This window comes from Lissotriton vulgaris, chromosome 5 (genome assembly GCF_964263255.1).
Source record: "Lissotriton vulgaris chromosome 5, aLisVul1.2, whole genome shotgun sequence".
NCBI classification, from domain to species: Eukaryota; Metazoa; Chordata; class Amphibia; order Caudata; family Salamandridae; genus Lissotriton; species Lissotriton vulgaris.
In genome coordinates this window covers 1,995,059,725-1,995,083,600 of record NC_141693.1, presented here as the reverse complement: position 1 = coordinate 1,995,083,600, position 23,876 = coordinate 1,995,059,725, and the positions used below count along the sequence as shown (strand labels likewise).

The window sequence follows — 23,876 nt, the reverse complement described above, 5'->3', positions numbered from 1 at the left end:
CAGTGAGTGCAACAGTAGGGAAAGCGTTGGATAACGTAGGGGTAAAAATTACTATTCCCACTCCAGAAAGTGCAACAGTAGGGAAAGCGTTGGATAGCGTAGGGGTAAAAATTACTTTTCGATATTAAATTACTTACCTTCAATTCGATATTTTTCACCACTATATTCTGTCCATTCGATATTTTGTCCATTCTATATTTTAACTTCGATATTTTGGTAGTTCTATATTTTCAATTCGATATTTTGTCTTGTTACCATATCCTGAGCTTGCAGCAACAGTAAGTAAAGTCCTTAATAAATCACGGTCGAGACGGTCTTCTTATCTTCTTTATTGTTTTGTAGTTCTTCATAAACAATCCTAGCCACCAACACGTGTTCCGTCTTTAGTGGTAAAAGCCACAGACTTCCTCAGGGCTAGAATATCACAATACATATGATCAGAAAAGACAAGAACAGCAGTAGCCATTCAACAAAGACATCTCTTAAACAAATCCGTTTGTCTCATCATAAAAATATGGTCAGTCCCAGCTATCCCAGGCTAAGAGAACACACCTCAGGCAGTCTTCCATACGCTGCAAAGCACCTACAAAGCGTGTCCTAACAAGTCCAAAGCTACCCCGATTTACAAATGTAGAACCCCTTTTAGGTCTCGTCTAGGCAGCGCTTGCGCTGTCTCTTTGAGACAAGCTGTATTCAGGATATGTGCATAAATCTCCGCCTACTTCCCTCCCATCTTTTTAATTGTCTCCTGTCCCTGTCCTTTGTAAATGGTGGTTATTAGGCTTTGTAGTCTCTCCTTAGTACCTCCCTGTCTCTTTTTATAACCTTCCATGAGGACATCTCCTATTAAATGTGGTGTTACGCCCTAGGTTTTAATTACAACCTCAAGGCACTATTTACTTAAACGCCTTCACACAGGACACTCACTTGGTCCTAAACAAGGTTGGCAGTGGTTACTCTACTCGCTATCACATCTCACATTTATTTTAGACCTTCTATACATTTCTCTTCATCAACTCCACATAGAGTACAACCTAATCCAGAATTAATGCAATAATTATTTTGTCACATTTCAAAGCTAATAATTGTATATATTTATTTTCTCTTGTCAGGGCGTCGTTTCTGGTTCAGATACATCAATCGTCACCTTCCACAGCACCCTATTTATTCGTCAGTCGCTGGTAACAAACTTGGCAACAAATTCTCAAGCTACCCCATTGATCCTTTCACGTTAGTCAAATACATATAGGAAATAACTACATTTACTCCACCTGTCTACATCTGCCTTCTCCTTTCCCCTGTCGCCAACCGGTTCCTGGGTTCAAGAAAAAAGGACAAAAACAGGTCAGTGGCCCCTCCAGGGTCCCCCCGTTTAAGGTTCAAGGGAACCCTTTGGGTCCTCAGTTGTCGTCTTCATCTGATCTGTCCAGTGCAGCATAGTCACGCAGGAGACTGTGGATCATCTTGCAGCACACCAGGATCGATGTCTCCTTCTTCATTACTACCAGGCGGTTTCTGAAAAATAGAAGAACATCTTTAAAAGACCACAGGAGCCTCCAGCAGCCTTGGAGGTCACCTTGTGCATGTGTCCCTGGGAACAAACCATACATCACAGTCTGCGGTGATGCATGAAGTAGGTATTCAGCCCCTAAGCTCCCTGCCAAGGGCCTTCAGCAGGTCCTGTGCGTACATGCATTTCCAGAAGAGATGGTATGTCGTCTTGTGCACCCTCTCGGGCAGGACCTGTATCTGCTGAGTCCTCTTGCATGCATGAAGGCTGTCACGGGAAGTCCTCATTGGATGGCCATCCAGGCGATGTCTTTGTGCTGGTTCGTTAGGCTCTTGGATGCGACGTTTCCCTGTGGCAGAGGGGAGGGCGCAGATTGGTTCGCTTATGTCCTTTGCTCGTATCTGGCATTGGACAAGCTTTGTGGTCCATGTGGCGGGGGCGGCAGCCTCCAACCCAAACTCCTCAACGAATTTCTCCACTTCTTCGTAGAACCACAGGCTTTCCCAGTTGTACGGGATATCGCTCACCCACTCTGCCCATCCAAGGCGCCTCCGCATTGGCAACAGGAAGAAGCGTGCCATCAGAAAGCTCACATGGCTCTCATTTGCAGTCCTCAGGGTGTTCCTCACGCAGTGGCTCATGAAGCTTCCCATCAGGATGCTGGCGCTGTCTGGCACTCCCTTGTCATGAGTCTTGAACATCACCACCCTCTTCACTCTGTCCATCTTTGAGCTCTAGATGAAGCAGAAGATCATTCTCGTGATGGTCTTGGCTGTTCGGGTCTGCACAGGCCACACTTAAGCAACGTACTGGAGCACTGGCAGGGTCTTGTTCTGCAGGGCCAAACACTTCCCTTCAATCATCAGCTTCTGGCGGCTCCAGAGTCCCAGCTGCCGCCTCGTCTTTGCCAGTCTCTCTGCCCATGTCTTCTCCGCTGCACCTTCTCTGCCGAACCAGATTCCAAGAATCTTCAGGAAGTCCTGCTTGATGGAGAATGGCAGAGCGTCTTGGTGGGGGTCCAGTGTCTGTAGAGTAGGGTTTCCGACTTGGTGTTGTTGATCTTTGCTCCTGACGCTTTCCCAAACTCGATGCAGGTCCTCTCCAGCTCTCTCACAGATGGTCCGTCCGCACAGAAGACCGAGACGCCGTCCATGTAGAGGGAGCACTTCACTTCACCTGCTTCCTGGTGCCTTCACTCTTCTGATGTTCTTGTTCTGCCAGATGCATTCGGCGAGGAGCTCAATCACACAGATGAACCAGAGGGGGGAAAACGGGCAGCCCTGCCTCACCCCGACAGGACGGGGTAGGGTTTGGTTCTCCAGCCATTTACCAACGCGGTGCTGGAGATGTCTCTATGCATTGTGGTGACCACCTCACAGAAGAAGTCCCGCAGTCCAAGTGCTCTGAGTGTCTGGTCCATAAACTCATGTTAAACGCAGTCGAACCCCTTTTCCTGATCCAGGCTGACCAAGGCTGTCGGGACCTTGCCGCCCTTGACATACTCGATTGTGTCCCGGACCAAGGCCAGACTGTCCGCGATTTGCCGACTTGGTATCCCACATTACCTCCCGGACCCGGCGGAGAGGGGTAGGTCTATCCACGAAGGCACGGGACTTTTCAACCTGAATATACAGAGGTTGTAACCCGATGTACTACCCGCCGGGTGCTGTTGCTGTAGCTCACCACTGACCAGATAGTTTAGGCAGATACAGCGCAACACAGGTACACCTTCATTTTCCATTTGAGAATCAGTATTTAATACCTGATACGTAGGAAAATATACTTTGTAGACAGTTTCCATAATAAATTTTATTCCGACATTGGTCCTGATGAATCGCTAGTCAGTGTACAATTGCGAGAAACATGTCGACCCAGTCCTGCACACACTAGCCTAGTCTCGCACAAGGGAACATAACCTCCCTTCGAGTACAGTCTAGTTCTCTTTTAATTGAAGCAAGGGACCCCCAGAATAAACCTGATCTTGGCACCATTAGCCTCATTTTAACTCACTGCAACGTCCACATCACCTTGACCCCATACTCGCACTTCACCCATACGGCAGTTGGATAGAAGATCTCCGCCAAAGAGCTCCTCTTAGAGGTGTCGCCCGTTGGGTATTGCACTGCCGACCCAATGAGGAGCACTGCCGATGACACCTGCAAGGGTGTGTGAGGCCATTACATCCAACAAAATGGATGCCCATCCGTAGGACTCCACTTAGTTCCTACGAAATCCAAACAACTGAGCGAACCTAACACTCCTTTTTACTAGGAACAGCCCAGAATCTTTGTTTGATACTGATACGTTGGGCGAACACTGTGGCTGGACCTACCACTCCCCTTGGTGAGTGGTGATTTCGCCTTCCCCTGAAACAAAGGACTTCCACCCTTTTTGTAACCAATCCCACATGAGTACTCAGGGTGAACTAACTTCGCTATCACTTTCTTTGGGCGGTTGGCCATCACCTACGCCAGATTATAGCCCACATTGAGGAGAGAGATGGGCATCCAGTTCTTAAGGTCTTCTCTCTCTCCCTTCTGTTTGTACAAGAGTTTTATCATACCCTATCGCAGGGATTGCATGCTGCCCTTGCCCACCATTTCCTCTTAGAGGTCTAGCAACTTCACCCTGACCAGGTCCCACAGTTTGACATAAAGTTCCACTGGGAGACCATCATTCCTAGGTGTCTTGCTTCTCTTGGAGGTCATGGCGGCCAAGTACAGCTCTTCTAGGGTGAAGAGCATGTTCAGGCCCTCTCTCTCTTCTGGACCCAGTGTCTTTGACATGGCCTCCAGGAAACTATGTGCCTGGGTTCTCTCCGACATCTTCAGTAAGTAGAGTTCGCCATAAAAGTTGGTTATGACTTTCATGACTTCCTCCATCTCACGTTGGAGGTTTCCATCCAAGTCCCAAAGCTCTACCAGCGGTGTGTGGGCTTAGTGAAGTTTCTTAAAGAAGCAAGGGTTGCATTTCTCGTCTTTGAGGTTCTCGGTTCTGGTCCGGAAGATGATTTTCGTGGATTCCTCCCAAAAGTGGTCAGTGAACCCTTTTCGGGTTTCCTCCAAGTAACCATCCATGTCCCATCCCCTGAACTCTGCAGCTTCCTGAACGCCCTCTTCTTTTCCATGCAGCAGCTCTGCTTGCATCCTGGAAGAAGCTCCGGAACCTGTCCTTCACCCATTCTCACCACTCAGTAGTGGAGTGAAAGAAGCCCTTCATGTTCCTCCACTCTACATACATGGTTCTGAGGTTCACCACTAAATCCCATTTTTCCAGCAACGAGCAGTTCAGCTTCCACGATCCTGGGCCAGTGGGGAACTTCCCTGTAAGTTCCCCCTCAAAACTGACTGCTCTGTGGTCAGAGAGAAATGGACGGCGACCATGGAGCTTCACCCAGGCTTTACCGCTGGGGAGGTGAATAGGAAGTCGATCTGTGAATGCACAGATCCGTCCGGCCTACTCCAGGAAAATTTCCTGACATTCGGTCCAATGCTCCCAATGACATCCTGGAGGGAGGCCTCAGCAACCATCTCCACCAACAGCCTGGACGTCACATCCACCCCTGCAAAGCCTAATCTGGTGCTTCCATCCAACTCTACTATGCAGTTGAAATCCCCACCCATTAGAATGGTTCTGGAGGTCACGAGTTGCATTCTGAGCACCCTGAACGTCTTGAGTCGCTCATTTTTCTCTAGTGGGCATAGACATTGATGAGCCCAACGGGCTCACCGGCACACGAGCTGTCCATGACCAGCACTCTGCCATTGACCTGCTCGGTGACCTTGTCCACGGTGAAATGCCAGGATGGATTTACCATATCTTCAAAGTTCGTGATGCTCACTAGGGACCTCTAGGCGCAGCTTGCGTTACTGCGCCTACACAGCTCACATTTATATGATACCTCCTATAAATTTCTCCTCAACATCTCTACATAGAGTACAACCTAATCTGGAATTAATATAATAGTTGTTTTGTCACATTTCAAAGCTATTAATTGTATATATGGACATAGCTATTTGAATGTACTCATGGTACTGTCTTTCATGGAATGCATTAGGGGAGTACCATATGTGACCAAAGGTTTGATGCTCACTAGGGAGCTCTAGGCGCAGCTTGCAGTACTGCACCTACACATCTATATTAGACCTTCTATCAATTATTTTGTCACATTTCAAAGCTACTAATTGTATATATTGAATGTACTGTGGTACTGTCTTGCATGCAATGCATTATAGGTAAGTTGGATTTACCATATCTTCAAAGTTTATGATGCTCCCTAGGGACCTCTAGGAGCAGCTTGCAGTACTGCGCCTAGACAAGCAGTGCTGGTGCCTTGCTTACTAGGGACCACTAGGAACAGCTTGCGGTACTGCACCTATACAAGCAGTGCTGGTGCCTTGCTCACTAGGGACAACTAGGAACATCTTGCGGTACTGCACCTAGACAAGCAGTGCTGGTGCCTTGCTTACTAGAGACCTCTAGGAGCAGTGTGCGGTACTGCACCTAGACAAACAGTGCTGGTGCCTTGCTCAATAGAGAGCTTTAGGAGCAGCGTGCGGTACTGCACCTAGACAAGCAGTGCTGGTGCATTGCTCACTAGGTAGATCTAGGGACCACTAGGAACAGCTTGTGGTACTGCACCTAGACATGCAGTGCTGGTGCCTTGCTCACTAGGGACCTCTAGGAACCACTTGCGGTACTGCACCAAGACATGCAGTGCTGGTGCCTTGCTCACTAGGGAGCTCTAGGGGCAGCTTGCGGTACTGCACTGAGACATGCAGTGCTGGTGTCTTGCTCACTAGGGACCTCTAGGAACCACTTGCGGTACTGCACCTAGACATGCAATGCTGGTGCCTTGCTCACTAGGGAGCTCTAGGGGCAGCTTGCAGTACTGCACTGAGACATGCAGTGCTGGTGCCTTGCTCACTAGGAAGCTCTAGGAGCAGCTTGTGGTACTGCACTGAGACATGCAAAATGGTTCCTAGCACACTATGCAATCATTTGCAATGCCCTAGGTCTTGCATTACTGAAAGTATGAGCTATTGCTTTGCATTTTTATTTGCAACGCCAATACCTCAAACTATCAGTAATGTTAGACCAATTGCATTGCAAATGCATATTATCTATCTTATTCAGTAATGGGGGCTCTTTTTTTGGTGTCCATGCCTGTAGTCTGTCTCAGCCTGACCCACTGAGGAGCCAGTTATATGTCCGATCATTATGACACACAAGAGGATGATGGACTTCATAATTATCGCTATTACCGGTGTTGCCCCTCGAATGGGGCAGAACATCGATTCCAGTGTTTGCTGCACTAAACTTCACTTGTAATGGTATTTACGGGACCTTTTCCCCATAAAAATGTGCAGATTTGGGCTTCCACGCGTTATCTGTCGGATGCAGTTTTTATTACCCTTGGTATGTATCAGGTGTGATAAAACCGAAAAGACATAATTCTGATATGTGAGGATTACACATGGATCACTGCAGCAGGCGCTTACCCTTCTGAGCAAAACTATCACCTGACCTAAATGGTCCGAGGAGTTTATTGTACCAAGTGGAGTCCAAAATAGGCCGAAGGGACTGGGACGGGAGGGATAAAAGTGAGGACCAACATCAAGGAAAAGTCACTTTAATTAGAATCGCATCAAATTAGCCCATACGTGGACTAATGTAACATGCTTTAGGCATAGAAATTGCTGTCCAACCAAACCCAACCAAATCAAAAAGTGGAGAGTAAACAAAAAGATGACCAGGGGAATGACGTGATGATTGAGCCACTGGGTGTGTTAATGGTTGAGCCAATTGGTGAGTGAGTGAGGAGCTAGTGAATGAAAGAGCGAGGGAATGACTGGATTAGTGCATATGCAGACACTTTCAAGTGCTCTTAAGTCACTGTGTGTTTGTATAGCGCAGTGCTCACAATCTTTTATTTGGCCTCCTAACATAGGTGAAGATACCAATGCAGACAAGCATACTAAAAGTTTATCACCTTTTGTATCGATATATTGCAGCACCACACATTGAACTACTTCTAGGCGCTTCATGATTGAGGATGTGTTGGCTCCCTGTGCATTAGATAATTAGCATAAAGCCTTTTTTCTGTAGAAGTTCAGATGACCTCAAACTGATCTATGACAGAAGTAAGAGTGCTTTCGTTTCTTACCAGAGCCCCACCATGGACCTACCTGATGTTCCTAGCACTGTCTCATGAACGTGAACACACATATATTGACTACAATAGAGTTATTGGTTGTGACGTGCCAGCTCGACATTTTGGGCACACCACTTATTTTCCCGGTGCCCACAAAACGAATGTGATTGTGTGTTCCTGCTCCATTTATAAAACCAGGAAAAACGCATGTCCATGTGACTCCGAGGGGGCACCAACAATGTACTAAAAAAGAAGTAGTGTTATGGGTGGCATGTATACACTACATATTTGTGAGATGTAATTGCACTGTGAGACAGGCCAGTCGGATGACACAGGCAACTTGTTTGTAGCAGCAGGAGCTGAAGGGTATCAAAACAGCCCTCACTGCAGCCCCATGAACTAAATTTAAGCACCCACCTCGCAACCGCTGGCATAAATCTCTATTTTGGGCCAGGGATCCCCAGTCCAGCAATTGCCATTTCAGGGCTGGCCAGGCATTGCCGCTGCTTATCCCTGCTGCTGCCGCCCAGTCCCTGAAGCAGCACAAATAAGTAACCACAGCCGCAGTGGCCTGGGATAGCAGTCTCCTTCAGCCAGGGTCACGCAACTCTTTGGCTGCTTCCCCACTAAAAGCTGAATATGGCTGCCGTGCTCCTTCCTGTGGCTTTACCTTTGGTAAAGAAATGCGAAAGCGGGCGTCGTGCTACTAAAACATATAGAGTGGCGCCCGTGCCTATTAAAGATATGTGCATGGCAGCCCATGATTAACGCCATACTGATAAACAAAAGACAATAACAGAAGAAATAAAAAAGGAGGAAGCTTTCATACTAATGAAGGAGACAGTGTAACGATGCACTTAAAAGATCCAGTCCTGATGGACGGTCACAAAAGGAGACAGGGAGGTAACAAGGCAGGATTAAGAAGCCTCATTATCAATCATAAGCCAGCATTTACAATGGACGATGGCGCCAGCCAATGAAAAAGATGGGCGGGGCTTCCACTCCACTTCTAAAACATACCCATCTACAACGTGCCTCACAGAGTGGGCAGCGCATGCGCGCTGCTGCAGCGCACATGCACTGCAGCGCTAGGCGAGACCTAAAAAGCAGGGAGTATTAAACTCTGGGAAAGATGAAAAGATGAAGAAATCTTCGATAAAAAAAGTATCTGGTCCACTTCCTTGTCCTGGAAGAACCTAATAAAGTGTTCATGACAATGAAGTGCTCGAGTCTCCCCCAATCTTCGACAAGACGTAATTGGCACCAGGTAAATACTTTCAGGGTCAAGCATTTCAAAGAAATCCGCGAGAGTGGTTCAAAGCGTGATACCTGAAGCACAGTCAAGACCAGATGCAACTCCCCAGGGACTGGTGAACAAATGACTGGTTACCGGAAATAAGAGGGTCTAATGCAGTGGTACTCACAAACATTTGTCGGCGGCCATAAAGTACGGTCTGTGGTGTGACCAAGGGCTGCACTGATGCCAGCAGGGTGGCGGGAGGGGGTCTGGGTGGGTCAGGGATTGTGTAAGGAGGTCTAAACAAATATTAAATAAACAGACGCGCAATTATTTGCCCGTTAATAAATGCTTGCCCATTTAATTAACATTTTATTCTGAATATTAGTGCTCAGCAACTAAACTGCAGCCTGTGCTGCTGTTCACCGGGGGGGGGGGGGGACGTACGTAAAGGTCAAGAGGGCCGCAAGCGCCCCCTGGGTCGTACTTTGAGTATCACTGATCTAAAAAAATCAAATGAGGCCACAGAGGGTCGTTTGATAGCCTTGTCTGTATAACGTAGAGACAGCCAGCCCCCAAAACAACCATTCCTCTGGACTTCTAAAACGTTCCCCTTCACATATGAATGGGACTACATTTCTAGCACTGCACCAAGCACAGACATTCTTCCAGTGCCATTTATACACCTTTAATTGCTCTGTTTGCTATAATTTTGCATGAAAACCACATTAACAGAGAAACAGCCCACAAAGTGTATTCTCCGCCTCTCAATCTCCAGAATTCTAGCGAGACGAGGAATAGGCTTGTCTGGAACCGTGGGAGGCTCAGAGGACTCAAAGGCTAGAGGCTCAGAGGACTCAATGGCTGGAGGCTCAGAGGGCTCAAAGGCTGGAGGCTCAGAGGACTCAAAGGCTGGAGGCTCAGAGGACTCAAAGGCTGGAGGCTCAGGACTAAAAGGCAGGAGGCTCAGAGGACTCAAAGGACTCAAAGGCTGGAGGCTCAGAGGACTCAAAGGCTGGAGGCTCAGAGGACTCAAAGGCAGGAGGCTCAGAGGACTCAAAGGCAGGAGGCTCAGAGGACTCAAAGGACTCAAAGGCTGGAGGCTCAGAGGACTCAAAGACTGGAGGCTCAGAGGACTCAAAGGATGGAGGCTCAAAGGCTGGAGGCTCAGAGGACTCAAAGGCTGGAGACTCAGAGGACTCAAAGGCTGGAGGCTCAGAGGACTGAAAGGACTCAAAGGCTGGAGGCTCAGAGGACTGAAAGGACTCAAAGGCTGGAGGTTCAGAGGACTCAAAGGCTGGAGGCTCAGAGGACTCAAAGGCTGGAGGCTCAGAGGACTTAATGGACTCAAAGGCTGGAGGCTCAAAGGCTGGAGGCTCAGAGGACTCAAAGGCTGGAGGCTCAGAGGACTCAAAGGCTGGAGGCTCAAATGACTCAAAGGCTGGAGGCTCAGAGGACTCAAAGGTTGGAGGCTTAGGGGACTCAAAGGCTGGAGGCTCAGAGGACTCAAAGGCTGGAGGCTCAGAGGAATCAAAGGCTGGAGGCTCAGAGGACTCAAAGGCTGGAGGCTCAGAGGACTCAAAGGACTCAAAGGCTGGAGTCTCAAAGGACTCAAAGGCTGGAGGCTCAGATGACTCAAAGGCTGGAGGCTCAGAGGACTCAAAGGCCGGAGGCTCAAAGGCTTGAGGCTCAGAGGACTCAAAGGCCGGAGGCTCAGAGGACTCAAAGGCTGGAGGCTCAGATGACTCAAAGGCTGGAGGCTCAGAGGGCTCAAAGGCTGGAGGCTCAGAGGACTCAAAGGCTGGAGGGTCAGAGGGCTCAAAGGCTGGAGGCTCAGAGGACTCAAAGGCTGGAGGCTCAGAGGACTCAAAGGCTGGAGGCTTAGAGGGCTCAAAGGCTGGAGGCTCAGAGGACTCAAAGGCTGGAGGCTCAGAGGACTCAAAGGCTGGAGGCTCAGAGGACTCAAAGGACATAACGGCTGGAGGCTCAGAGGACTCAAGGGCTGGAGGGTCAGGGGACTCAAAGGCTGGAGGCTCAGAGGACTCAAAGGCTGGAGGGTCAGAGGACTCAAAGGCCTCAATGGCTGGAGGCTCAAAGGACTCAAAGGCTGGAGGGGCAGGGGACTCAAAGGCTGGAGGCTCAGAGGGCTCACCGGCTGGAGGCTAGAAGGACTCAAAGGCTGGAGGCTCAGAGGACTCAAATGCTGGAGGCTCAGAGGACTCAAATGCTGGAGGCTCAGAGGACTCAAAGGCTGGAGGCTCAGAGGACTCAAAGGCTGGAGGCTCAGATGACTCAAAGGACACAAAGGCTGGAGGCTCAGAGGGCTCAAAGGCTGGAGGCTCAGATGACTCAAAGGCTGGAGGCTCAGAGGACTCAAAGGACTCAAAGGCTGGAGGCTCAGAGGACTCAAAGGCTAGAGGCTCAGAGAACTCAAAGGCTGGAGGCTCAGAGGACTCAAAGGCTGGAGGCTCAGAGGACTCAAAGGCTGGAGGGGTAGGGGACTCAAATGCTGGAGGCTCAGAGGGCTCAAAGGCTGGAGGCTCAAAGGACTCAAAGGCTGGAGGCTCAGAGGACTCAAATGCTGGAGGCTCAGGACTAAAAGGCAGGAGGCTCAGAGGACTCAAAGGACTCAAAGGCTGGAGGCTCAGAGGACTCAAAGGCTAGAGGCTCAGAGAACTCAAAGGCTGGAGGCTCAGAGGACTCAAAGGCTGGAGGCTCAGAGGACTCAAAGGCTGGAGGGGTAGGGGACTCAAATGCTGGAGGCTCAGAGGGCTCAAAGGCTGGAGGCTCAGAGGACTCAAAGGCTGGAGGCTCAGGGGCACTCAAAGGCTGGAGGCTCAGATGACTCAAAGGCTGGAGGCTCAGAGGACTCAAAGGCTGGAGGCTCAGAGGACCCAAAGGCTGGATGCTCAGGGGACTCAAAGGCTGGAGGCTCAGAGAACTCAGAGGCTGGAGGCTCAGAGGACTCAAAGGACTCAAAGGCTGGAGGCTCAAATGACTCAAAGGCTGGAGGGTCAGGGGACTCAAAGGCTGGAGGCTCAGAGGACTCAAAGGCTGGAGGCTCAGAGGACTCAAAGCACTCAAAGGCTGGAGGCTCAGAGGACTCAAAGGCTGGAGGCTCAGGGGACTCAAAGGCTGGAGGCTCAGAGGACTCAAAGGCTGGAGGCTCATAGGACTCAAAGGCTGGAGGTTCAGAGGAATCAAAGGCTGGAGGCTCAGAGGACTCAAAAGCTGGAGGCTCAGAGGACTCAAAGGCTGACGGCTCAGAGGACTCAAAGGCTGGAGGCTCAGAGGACTCAAAGGCTGGAGGCTCAGGACTAAAAGGCAGGAGGCTCAGAGGACTCAAAGGACTCAAAGGCTGGAGGCTCAGAGGACTCAAAGGCTGGAGGCTCAGAGGACTCAAAGGCTGGAGGCTCAGATGACTCAAAGGCTGAAGGCTCAGAGGACTCAAAGGACTCAAAGGCTGGAGGCTCAGAGGACTCAAAGGCTGGAGGCTCAGAGGACTCAAAGGCTGGAGGCTCAGAGGACTCAAAGGCTGGAGGCTCATAGGACTCAAAGGCTGGAGGTTCAGAGGAATCAAAGGCTGGAGGCTCAGAGGACTCAAAGGCTGGAGGCTCAGAGGACTCAAAGGCTGGAGGCTCAAAGGCTGGAGGCTCAGAGGACTCAAAGGCTGGAGGCTCAGAGGCTCAAAGGCTGGAGGCTCAGAGGACTCAAAGGCTGGAGGCTCAGAGGACTCAAAGGCTGGAGGCTCAGAGGACTCAAAGGCTGGAGGCTCAGAGGACTCAAAGGCTGAAGGCTCAGAGGACTCAAAGGCTGGAGGCTCAGAGGACTCAAAGGCAGGAGGCTCAGAGGACTCAAAGGCTGGAGGCTCAGAGGACTCAAAGGACTCAAATGCTGGAGGCTCAGAGGACTCAAAGGCTGGAGGCTCAGGACTAAAAGGCAGGAGGCTCAGAGGACTCAAAGGACTCAAAGGCAGGAGGCTCAGAGGACTCAAAGGCTGCTTTTCCATTCTCTTCCCTGGAACATAAATTGCTGTCAATGAGAGAATATTCCCTTCCACCCAAATCCCAAATTGTATCATTAGTGAGCTAAACAGGGAACTCTGGTGCTTCCCAAGTTACTTACTTACTATCTTGTAACCTGTTTGTATTTGAACCACTCGATCACTGAGAAACGGGTAGAAGAATCGCAGGATCTTTTCAGCTGCCCCCAACACTTTCTGAGCCAAAGAGGAGTTGTGCTCTGTAGTTGGCCATGGTCCCTGAACAGCGTGGTCTCCCGTTGTCGCACCCCAGTCCAGACTGCTCGCATCTATCGTTAGTTAGAAGAGGAGGACACCATCAAACCTCCCGTTCAGATGTGAGTAGTCGAGCCACCACTGAAACTGGTGCTGCTGAGATCTTCCTGCCAAGGGACCACCACACTCTCATCCTCTGCCACGATGGGCTGGTTGGAACCTCTTGAAGATAAACCCTCACTAAAGACTCATCGAAGACCAAATCCTCTTCCTCTTGAAGGAGGATACACTGAAGTTAGTGGTTTCCGATCCTTGACAGATTTCTTCACTAATTCCTCCAGCTGTGGAGCAAACAACTTGACTCCATTAAAGCAAGGCGAGAACCAAGGATTTCTGTGGATTTTCCGCTTTCCATGAACGCATCCAGATGTGATGTCTAGCCTCGATGGCCACACCTGGGGCCGCAGCAGCAGTGGACAAGGAGTCACATGAAACCTCAGCTAGAAGTCTAACCTGTTGCTCCATCAGGGACAATCTAGGTGTGCAATGGTCATGCAGCTGTAATGCCTCTACCAAGGCATGGAAATCATGGAGCAGTGACTGACGTGTACATGACAATCTGCGGGCAAAATTACAATCCAAATTGTGTAATTAAGATATGGGATGATTTGTGGATGTTTTATTGCTTTATGTGCTTTTATGGCCAACTTTGACCGAATAAAGAATGTATTGATTGATTGAACCTGAATATGCCCTTTTAAATGTTCCCCCAATCTTCTCATCCATTGGGTCAGAGGGTGCGGCTTCCTCCGATACAATGGCGCCTCTTGATGCTAGACGGGCCATCAGTGAGTCCACCTTGACTGCTGCTGGAAAGTTTACTGGAAAATTCTCAACGGCATATCTCCTGGCAAGAAATCCAGGGAAGCTGGTCTTTTCCACATCTACCCATCCCCTGGTTCATTAACCCTTCATGGCCTTCTGCAGAGGCAAAGAGGCTGGTTCCTTTTTCTATATTGGCAGATAACTCATCCTCTTACACCTGTGGAGGGCACCTCAGAGAATGACAGATTCTCACAGAGGTGAGAAATCAAGTCCTTCAATTCTGACCATTGACCATATCTGCTCCGCTGCTCTCTGTCGTCTCCAGAATGGTCCGAGTCCATACCTTGAGAGGCAGATACCCTAGGCACGTTGGTGAAGGTTGGCACTCCTGAGCTGTGAAACGGATGCCTCCACCACCTTATTTATAATTCTTATCAGCAGCTCCATATCAGGCCTAGGATCCACAGATACTGGGGTCACTTCTCCTCCAGGCCTCGCTTGTGGAACATCCTTTCCCTTAGACACATGTGTTCCCTCCATCATACCCTCCTACTACAAGAGCAGCAAAACCCAAATGCTTGTGATTAAAAAAGTGCTTAGCAACGAGCCGTGATATCTGGAAGTGTTGCGGGACCGACGCCCTGCTAAAATCAGCCATTGTGGTTCCACACATATCAGGAAGTCCTGTGTCTGCCATGTTAGGAGAGGCACTTGTTTACTTCGTTTATGTGGTTCAAATTAGAATGGGTGGAACTAGCGAAGTTTCATTCCACTGAATTCTGCTGAGTTACATGAAAACTTCACAAGATACCGCGGAGTTCCGATTACAAGCGGCAATTGGCACTTCGTGCTGCTTGAGCTGATTTTTAGCACCGGGTGCTTGGTACGTAGGGAAAAATGAGTGCAAACAGCACGACATGGTGCGCCACAGGGCCCTGCACCTCGAGTTGGTTTGCTGCTGCTCAAGTATATTTTCTACTCGAGCTGCAGCTTTCTCTCCGCAAACGATCGCGACCGCCCGCTTTGGGAAAATCTCACCAGGAGGCCTCCTAGCATCTGAAAAGCACGCATGGGGATGCCACTTCTAGCTCGTGAACTTACAATTGGTGAGCTGCATGCAAGAAAAAGTCCTCCACACAGCGGTCGGCAGAATTTGGTCAGAACCCCACGTTACAAGCGTAAAGCCGAATGGCCAAAACTCTCCTAACTGTTGCCCACCCTATGCCAGGGAAACATAATTATCATTATATAAGGACCGGGACAAGGAAGACGGATGAGGAAGGTGACCATCGTTACAAGTAGGGAGCTCGGGCATGCTAGAGTTTATTGAAGATCACACCCACACCCATGCATGTTCACACTCGTGCACGGGTACAAACACATGCATATGCAGTACAAGAATAAAGGTTCTGTTGTCGGGTGACCACACTGCACTTCACAAGGGGGTGGCAGAAATCAACTCCAGGGATTCAGAAAAAAGCTGTACCCCAAAAAATCAAATCACACTGCCACCAACCAACGCGCCAAGATTATTCAATGGGGATGAAAGAAGTAGTGGTTTAGCTGCTGCTCGACCTGACCGGACACCACCAGCCAGGAACACTTCAAACAGAGACGTCCACCACTGGGACCTCTGTACTTCCTGCCTGGTACCTGCCCATCTCCTTCCTCTGTGGCTGCGGATATCAGGGCCTGGGTGTGACACGCCTGAATGTTGTCGCATCCAGACATTGTTGTGTGACGTCTGCGAAGGTAGAAATTACTCCCCCAAGTGTTATGTTATGTTATGTTATGAGCTCTTATATAGCGCGTGACTCACCCGGGGGCATCTCAGCGCTTTCCTAGGGGATAACATGAAACGGATGAAAATTACTCGAGCGGGAACAGGGTTAAAACAGGAACGTTTTTAGTTGTTTTCTAAAAACCAAGTAGGAGGTGGATTTGGGCAAAGCCTCTAGTAGCGAGTTGCAGTATTTCGGAGCAATGTATGAAAATGCTCTACCGCCTGTGCGAGTTAAGCGAATATGCGGGACCTTCGAAAGGGCCAATGAGTTAGATCTTAGATTACGTCCGGACATCTGCTTGAAAAGGTTTTTTTGCAGATAACGAGGGCCCCACCCCTTGAGTGATTTAAAAGAGAGACAACAGATCTTAAAAAAAGATCTTTTTGCACTGGGAGCCAGTGCAGTTCTCTAAGTAGGGGAAGAGATGGGGATCCTGGGGGCGGTTTAAAACCATCCTTGCTGCAGTGTTTTGGATCACTTGTAGTTTAGTTAACGTAGTCTCACCTCCTTCCGCCAACAGCGCGTTCCCATAGTCAAGCCGACTCATGGCCATCGCCTGGACTACTGTTCTGCGGTCTTCTAGTGGCATGTAGGGAAGAATTCTACGTAGGGGACGAAGGCTGTAATAGCATGCCCCAGAAATATTCTTGATGTTATCTTTCATAGTGATTTTATGATCCAGTTGTATTCCTAAACTTTTTACTGAGGAGGTGGTGTTAGGGGCCTCTCCCAGCTGGGAGGGCCACCAGTCAGCCGACCAGGATTGAGCGGCTCTACCATGGAGCATATGCTCCGTTTTTTACGGATTTAGTTGGAGGCAACGCTCCATCATCCAATCCGAGATTTCTAACATTCCCCCTGAGAAACGTAATTTGTCATCGGTGGGATTGGAACCGATTGGAAATAGCAGCTGTGTATCATCAGCATAGAGACTATCTCAAAGCCGAATGGTTGAACAATCTTGGCTAGAGGAGCCATATACACGTTAAAAACCGTGTGGCTTAGACACGAGCCCTGGGGTACACGCTTGTCCAACAAACATTTTTGAGATGTGAAAGGACCCAGAATAGTGGCTTGCCATCTGTCGGTTAGGAAGTTCCTCAGCCACTGCAGGGCCACACCCCTGATACCACACTCATGCAATCTCTCCGTCAACAGTCGATGAGAGATAGTATCGAATGCTGCGGAGAGGTCCAAGAGGATCAGTATTATGGATCCTCCGGCATCAAGAGTTAGTTCAATGAATCGGTGACAGCCAGTATGGCCATCTCTGTGCTAAAGCCCGGGCGAAAGCCCGACTGTGAAGGGTCGAGAATGTTGTTAAGTTCTAAATACTGACTAAGTTGTTTATTTATTACTGTTTCCAGCGTTTTACCGAGCAAGGGCAGCAAGGATATTGGCTGTAGTTACTGAGCACCTGGGGATCTGCAGATGGTTTCTTTAGGATGGGACGAACGTAGGCTTCCTTCCAGGTAGCCGGGATAAGACCAGTCAAAATAGAAGTGTTAAGAATTGTTTGTATTGCAGAAGCACAGGTTGGGGAGAGGAGGGCCATAATGCTGGGGGAGCATAAGTCAGCCTGTGAACCTGATTTCGCTGCCAACTATAAATTGCTTGTATCCTCAAGCGAAATGGTCTCAAACTGATTGAGGTGACAGGAGATAGATGTAAGAGAATCGTCTAGATTCATAGTAAGTCCGGAGTTGTTAACGCTTGTGACAGGAAAATTTGCATAGATCGTAGAAATGTTTTCTGGGAAAAAGTGCGCTATTGAGTCACATAGTGGTTGGGATTCTGGTGGTGACTGTTTACAAGCTGGAGGGGAGGAGAAATCCTTAACAATGTTAAATAATGCTTTAGAAGAGTTTCCCGATTGTTCAATTTGGTTACAAAGATATAAACATCTGGCCGTTTTAATTGATTGATGGTAGTGGGATAAAGCTGATTTATAAGCTAGTTTATCCAGAGAATTTTTTGTACACCTCTCTCTAAAGCTTTGCATAATGAATTTTTGATTTTTAGATCGCCAGAATACCAGGGAGCAGAAGGCAGCTGAGTAACTGGGTTGCTTTGCAAAGGCAGAGTTAAAACTAGCCAGCATGGCCGAGGGGTCCTGGCAATGTTGGCCAGGATCCGACTTGAATTGAGGAAATATCTCATTAAAGGCTTCCAGGGTTAGTTTTTTCCAGGGCCTGTTCCTTCCACTTTTTAATGGCTTGTGGTGTTCATGTAGGTTAGCCCAGAATGGGGCATAAATGAAAATTGGATCATACAATGATCTGTCCAAGTGAGGGAGAGCGGGGGATATATCCTTAACAGTTCTGAGTTTGTAAAGATAAGATCTAACATATGGCCTGCCCAATGGGTGGACCCAAGCACCCTTTGTGATAGACCAATGTCGCTCAGACTGGAAATAAGCTTCATTACTTCTGGGTTCGTCACCTCTTCTCCATGAAAGTTAAAGTCCCCCAGCAAAATAAAATTACTAGAAGCCAAGACCTGCATGGCAATGAATTCCGTCAGAAAGTTGACAAAGTTCGTTTTGGGTCCGGATGACTGGTAGAGCAATGCCCCGTCCCAGGACACTGAATGAGACATGGCAACATTGAAAATTCCCACTTCCACTGAACTGTTACAGATTGTGGAGATCCATTGAACTTTTAGATGACTTTTGAAAGCAAACCCTATGCCACCTCCTAATTTCCCCACTCGGTCTAGATGAATACATTTATAATCGGCAGGTATTGCAAAATTAATGGCGGGATGATTAGTGGGGGTTAACCAAGTTTCAGTTAAGAAAAATAGATCAGGGGAGTAGGTGGAAATCAAATCCCAAATCTCAATGGGGTGTTTCTCAAGGGATCTAACATTACAGAAGATATAGTTTGGGCTGTTGTGGGTTTGAGTAGGATCTATTGTGGACTCCTTTGCAAGGGAGCCAACCGGGATACACTGAAACTTACATGAAAGCAGGTTACTGGGCCCTCCAACCTGGCAGGGAATAAGATGTGGCAGCTACTCGCAGACCCCTGCTTGTTGGAAGCGATATATCTTATCTCGCGCAATGTGGCTCCCCGTTTACATGCAGCACGTAAGGGATGTGACCTCGGGAATAGTTTGGGCAGCATTTCCCGCCTCCCGGCTCGGTCTGGCGCGGACAGGCGCAGACGGGCTTGCCTTTGGCGCTCCCGCTGCTCGAGTCGGCTGCGCGGCCGGTCAGGTGAGGTCATTATATGCTGATATGGTCAGGTGTTGCCACAACAACTAGCCCGCCAACCCAAAATCACCCCCAATAAGTCGGCTCAAGGTGTGACAAACCGTTCCTATCCCCGTCCCCCGACAGCGCTTAATCGGCTGAAATGGAGAAGCGGGAGGTCAGTGAGCAAAGCAAATGTAATAAACAATATTTTTAAACAAGGGTTCGCAATTAAAACAATGTTTCCTCGGGTTCCCGGCTCCTGCCTCAGGACACTGTGTGACACTGTGAAATGTGTTTCTGGGGTCACAGTCTGTGGTTGAGTTGTCAACAAAGATAAACAATCTTCAAAGGAAGCACAGTGCCAGGAAACCATGCCTGGTAGCAGGTAGAGGTGGGCCAACCACTGCAAGCTGGAGTTAGGCCCGAGCCTGAAGCCTGGGTCTGGCTCAGCTGGAGGTTCTGAGAAATCTCCAGCTTATAACGAGCCGAGCTTTCGTGCGGCTTCTGCCTACCTCCCTCCTTCTACCCAGGATGCGTGAAAGCAGCGATGTGTCTCTTCTCAGTGCGCACTCCTTGCGTCATGATTGATGCGTCATATTTATAATATGACGCATCATATCGCAAGGAGTTACAGATACGTCAGTATTTCTGACGTATCTGTAGGTGCAAAAGTGACGCATTGCTGGAGTGTGTTACAATAGTGACGCAACTCCAGCATCGTGTACTTTCACATGGGCAAGTCCCATGTTGTTAGTGCCTGCGTCAGTCTTACGCCTGCCATGAAGCAAGCGTAAGATTTTGACGCATTAGCGCCCAAGAAATGGCACAGTGAAATCTTATAGATTTCACTGCGTCACTTCCATGACCCTTTCTTGCGTCAAAACGCCCCCCTTGCATGCATTATACCTGGCGCAGGTATAATTTGGCGCAGGAGTTTACAAAGTGACGCATCTACCTAGATGCGTCATTTTGTAATTGTGGCGCAACAAGGCGCATTTTTTACACCACTGGTGCATCACAAAAAGTGAAGCACCGGCGGCGTAAAAGTGACGCACGGCCTCATAAATGAGGCCCATTGGCTTAACATAAAAAGGAAAGACAAATAGATAGACAAAGGGTGTCTGATTTGTACAAAATGAAACCAGAAAACCTGGCAATATTGCAGCCTCCCTGCTTGAGTTGTGTGATCCTCTGTAAATATTTTATTGAACCAACTCCTTTTTCTTCATTATAATGTATGAAGGTATCTTTGAATATGTGAACTCATAATACCAGCTGGACACAAACCTATTATGTTTCGTTTAATAAACTGTAATGTTGCTCTATAACAGGGGCCTATAAACTGGGGGGCGGGCACCCCTTGGGGGGGCATTAACTGATCCCTGGGCAGGCCCCGGGCTCTGGTTGGTTAAAAGTAGCTTCATGATGATAGCAGTGCTTTGTTTTAAGATGAAAATAAATGAACAGTAGTGAGCGGCTCTGTAATGGGCCATCACTAGCATCCTTTGTCATTTATATCTTGCTGGGAGTATGAAGGACTACAAATATTCCTCAAACCGCCCTGCTCCCTTTCAGATAAAAACACTGAGGATACTTTTACAGGTTTGTGAGGCCTTGCTATCCTGAACAGTATGTTTGGCAATCATGTATTTGATTGCATTTATAAACGTTTTTACATACCTGTAATGTTTAAATATGTCTAAGCATATTTAAACAGTTGAAATTGAATGGAATAATTGTGAAAGATTCTGTAGGGCCCCGAATGATTGGGGGGCGGCATTAAACAGTTTGAAGACCACTGCTCTATAAGAATCTGGGCCACGTGCAGGGTTTACCCAGCAACTGTCTTGCTATAACGTGACGTATTAATGTCAAAGCTTCCACATGTTAAAGGAATTCACTTTTTGAATTTTGAAAAGACTTCATTATGTTTTAAGTGATGGTGGTGTATGATTTCCATCACAAACCTTTTCAGGGCTCGGTTGGTGCATGAGCTCTAACAGCGGGGCCAGCCCCTTGGCTCGGCTCTGGCTCGGCTCTGGCTCGGCTCTCCCTGTTCATTTGTTGGCTCACCCACCTCTAGTAGCTGGTGCTATAAAATGCATCGCCACCTCTGCTCCGCATCAGTCGCAGACACGGGGGCTGAGCTGTCGCCAGAAACGTCTAATTGAAGAACGTGACTTTAATAATGGACCCTTTTACATGACATGAGTGCCCGTTCCATTTATTCCATAAATATACTTGAGGAGCCTCATTTACAAGAGGTGTGCGCCACCGAGCATCACTTTTGATGATGCTCCGGTGGCGTGGGCCTCTCAATCATATGTATGAGGTGCCACCGAGCCACCCTGGGTGGCCTTGCATGACCTCATAGATATGGAGTAATGTGAGGCTGCCCCAAGCGCTGCCACCAGGGAGTAAGACACGGGCGTCGCGGCGGATGTTCCCACTCAACCTCCATGGATTTCGATGCTGACCCTGATTTACAAGGATCTGTAAACCTGGGAATGCGTCAACACTGTGCGCCTCCCCGGGGGTTGTAACGGTTGTTTTTGTGAAGGAGGTGCACCTTCCTGCACAAAAACCAACTTGATTCCAATGCAAGCACCCTTGCACCATGGTTTAAGGGTGCCTGCGTTGGCACAAGGCAGCCATCTGTGCGCCAACAACATGTAAGGACAAGAATACGTTGTATCTCATAGATGCAAATCCTTCCTACAACGCAGCAAAGTGACACGCAGCGCTGTCCTGCAACCAATGGCTGTAAATGAGGCCCGCGTTTTTTAAGTCAATTACGTTTCACTTTCTTACCTCACATAATATGGGATTTCAAATGCACCTCTTAAAAGAACAGTCTTGGAAAAGCCATTCATAGCCTTTAGAAAAACACTGTGTTCCAAATGGCAGACTGCAATGTACAAGTGCAAAATAAAAATAACAAAGCCATTACACGTACAAAACTTTAAATACTATTGAAAAAGGTGAAGGCCGCTGTACACAGATGCCCATCCAGTAGGGTGGTCTGTCATTTGGGCCGTGGGGTACCAGCGATGTTTACCTTGTCCATGGCTTGTTCCTACATGCCACAGTGGCTACTTTGCGCAAGTTCCTCGCTGACCCTCACCTTGTCACGTCTTCTCTCCCCTGCAGGTGTGTGCCAACCTTGACACCTTCCCGACCAACAGCGACCGCAGGAGAGCCTTCAGCGCACGAAAGGTGGAGGCTGTGGCCAGAGGTGGCGAGCGCGGGCTGGGCATCTACACCATCGGATAAAGAGGCACGGGCAACTGGGTACAGAGAAATACTATTAAATAAAGGTTTACATAACAAAAGTACGCCAGGGTGCTGTGTACAATTCTTATGCAGAAACGTGTGTGTTCAAGTTGTGTGTGAATAGGGCCCTCTCTACTTCAAAATTCTCTGTCTCTTGTAGTTTGGGGGCATCTAGAGGTGTTTTGTGTGGTCAGATAGTGAGGACAGAGAACGACATGAGAGTACCGTCCCTCCATCCCCCCATGCTTTCGGGCACTCCTTCCTCATTCTTTGGGACACCGGCCCCAATACGAGGGCCTATGGAGCGTGATACGTGCAGTGACTCCTGTTCTCCCATATCTCACTTTTAAATTTGGGGGCAGATTTACAAGAGGCCTGAGCCGCTGGAGCAGCACTTTTTTGACACTCTGGCGGTGCAAGCCTCTCAATCATATCTATGAGGCAACGCAAAGCCACCCTGCATGACTTTGCTGTGCCTCATTGGTATGGAGTAAGGCAAAGCAGCACAAGTCACTGCCTCACCTTACTCTGCATCGAGGAGGCATTCCATGGGCATTGCAGTGGATTTTCCCACACAACACCCATGGATTTTGACACTGCCCCAGATTTATAAAATCTAAACCTGGGGCAACAGTGTCAAGCCGTCCCTCGGACAAAAGATGGAGTCGCTGGACAACAAACTAGATACGGTTACCAACGAGGTCAATCTCATCCAGCTGACCTCACTAAGGCAAGTGAAAAAGTTAAGTCCCTGGACATGAAAACTGCCAGATTGACAGACGATGTGGCATTGCTCCAACAGGAGGTGCGAAACCTCAGGGCTTCTAGTGACCTAACTAATCGGAAGCTGGATGAGTACGAAGGGAGAGCTCAGTGAAACAATGTTCGCATTATTGGTGTTCCCAAGAAGGCTGAAGGCCTGGCCCAGACCTGTTCTTCGAAGACATTATCCTTAATCATCTTAAGCCTAAGGGACTGGGTAATTTCTTCACGATTGAGCGGGCACACAGGGTCCTGTGGGGAGACCCAGGCCTGGAGCCCCCCCCTCATCCAATGATTGCGAGAGTGTTGAATTTCAGGGACAGAGACGCTATCCTGCAGGCTTCCAGATCGGGGGGCCCCCTGAAATATGAGAATGCTACTATTGCCTTTTTTCCTGATTTCATGCAAGCTGTCCAGAAGCAGCGCTAAGTTTTCCTCGGAGTGAAGAGGAAACTCAGAGACAGAGGTTTGAAATATGCAATGATGTTCCCGGCCCGGTTGAGGGTGGAAGTCGAGGGGAGAGTCTGGTTTTTTGACAATCCGGAAGTGGCTTCGAACTGGTTGGAAAGTCGTTCCCCGGCTGGGCCGGAAAGGCAAGATCGACATGGTGGCGGCGGCCCGCAGGAGCAGGACTGATGGACATTGCAGTTGAATGGGACTATTGAGACTGTCAGGTAGTGGGTTTCACTCACGTGTATTCCTTACGATTATATCCTTTAGAGAGTGAGATATTGCAGGCATAGGGTGGGGTTTTTCTGAGGAGGGGTGGGGGTCATACAGGATCCTGATTTCCTCCTCCTTTCTACTTTTAGTTAGTTAGTAGTTTAGAATATGGGGCGACAGGCATACTGCCAGTTGGGGTTAGGCAGAAGCCATGAGCAGGGGTGCAGGCAGG

General features: G+C 48.8%; 1 protein-coding gene across 1 annotated transcript in view; it reads left to right on the top strand.

The window, feature by feature from the left end:
• Positions 1-22,271, top strand: part of CFAP77 (cilia and flagella associated protein 77) — a 932,628-nt gene extending 910,357 nt beyond the window's left edge. The window contains exon 6 of the mRNA XM_086924762.1: positions 22,097-22,271. Within this exon, the coding sequence (XP_086780888.1) occupies positions 22,097-22,219 (123 nt within the window). The 3' untranslated portion in view covers positions 22,220-22,271. The remainder of the gene's footprint in view (positions 1-22,096) is intronic.
• The last annotated feature ends 1,605 nt before the right edge of the window (positions 22,272-23,876 follow it).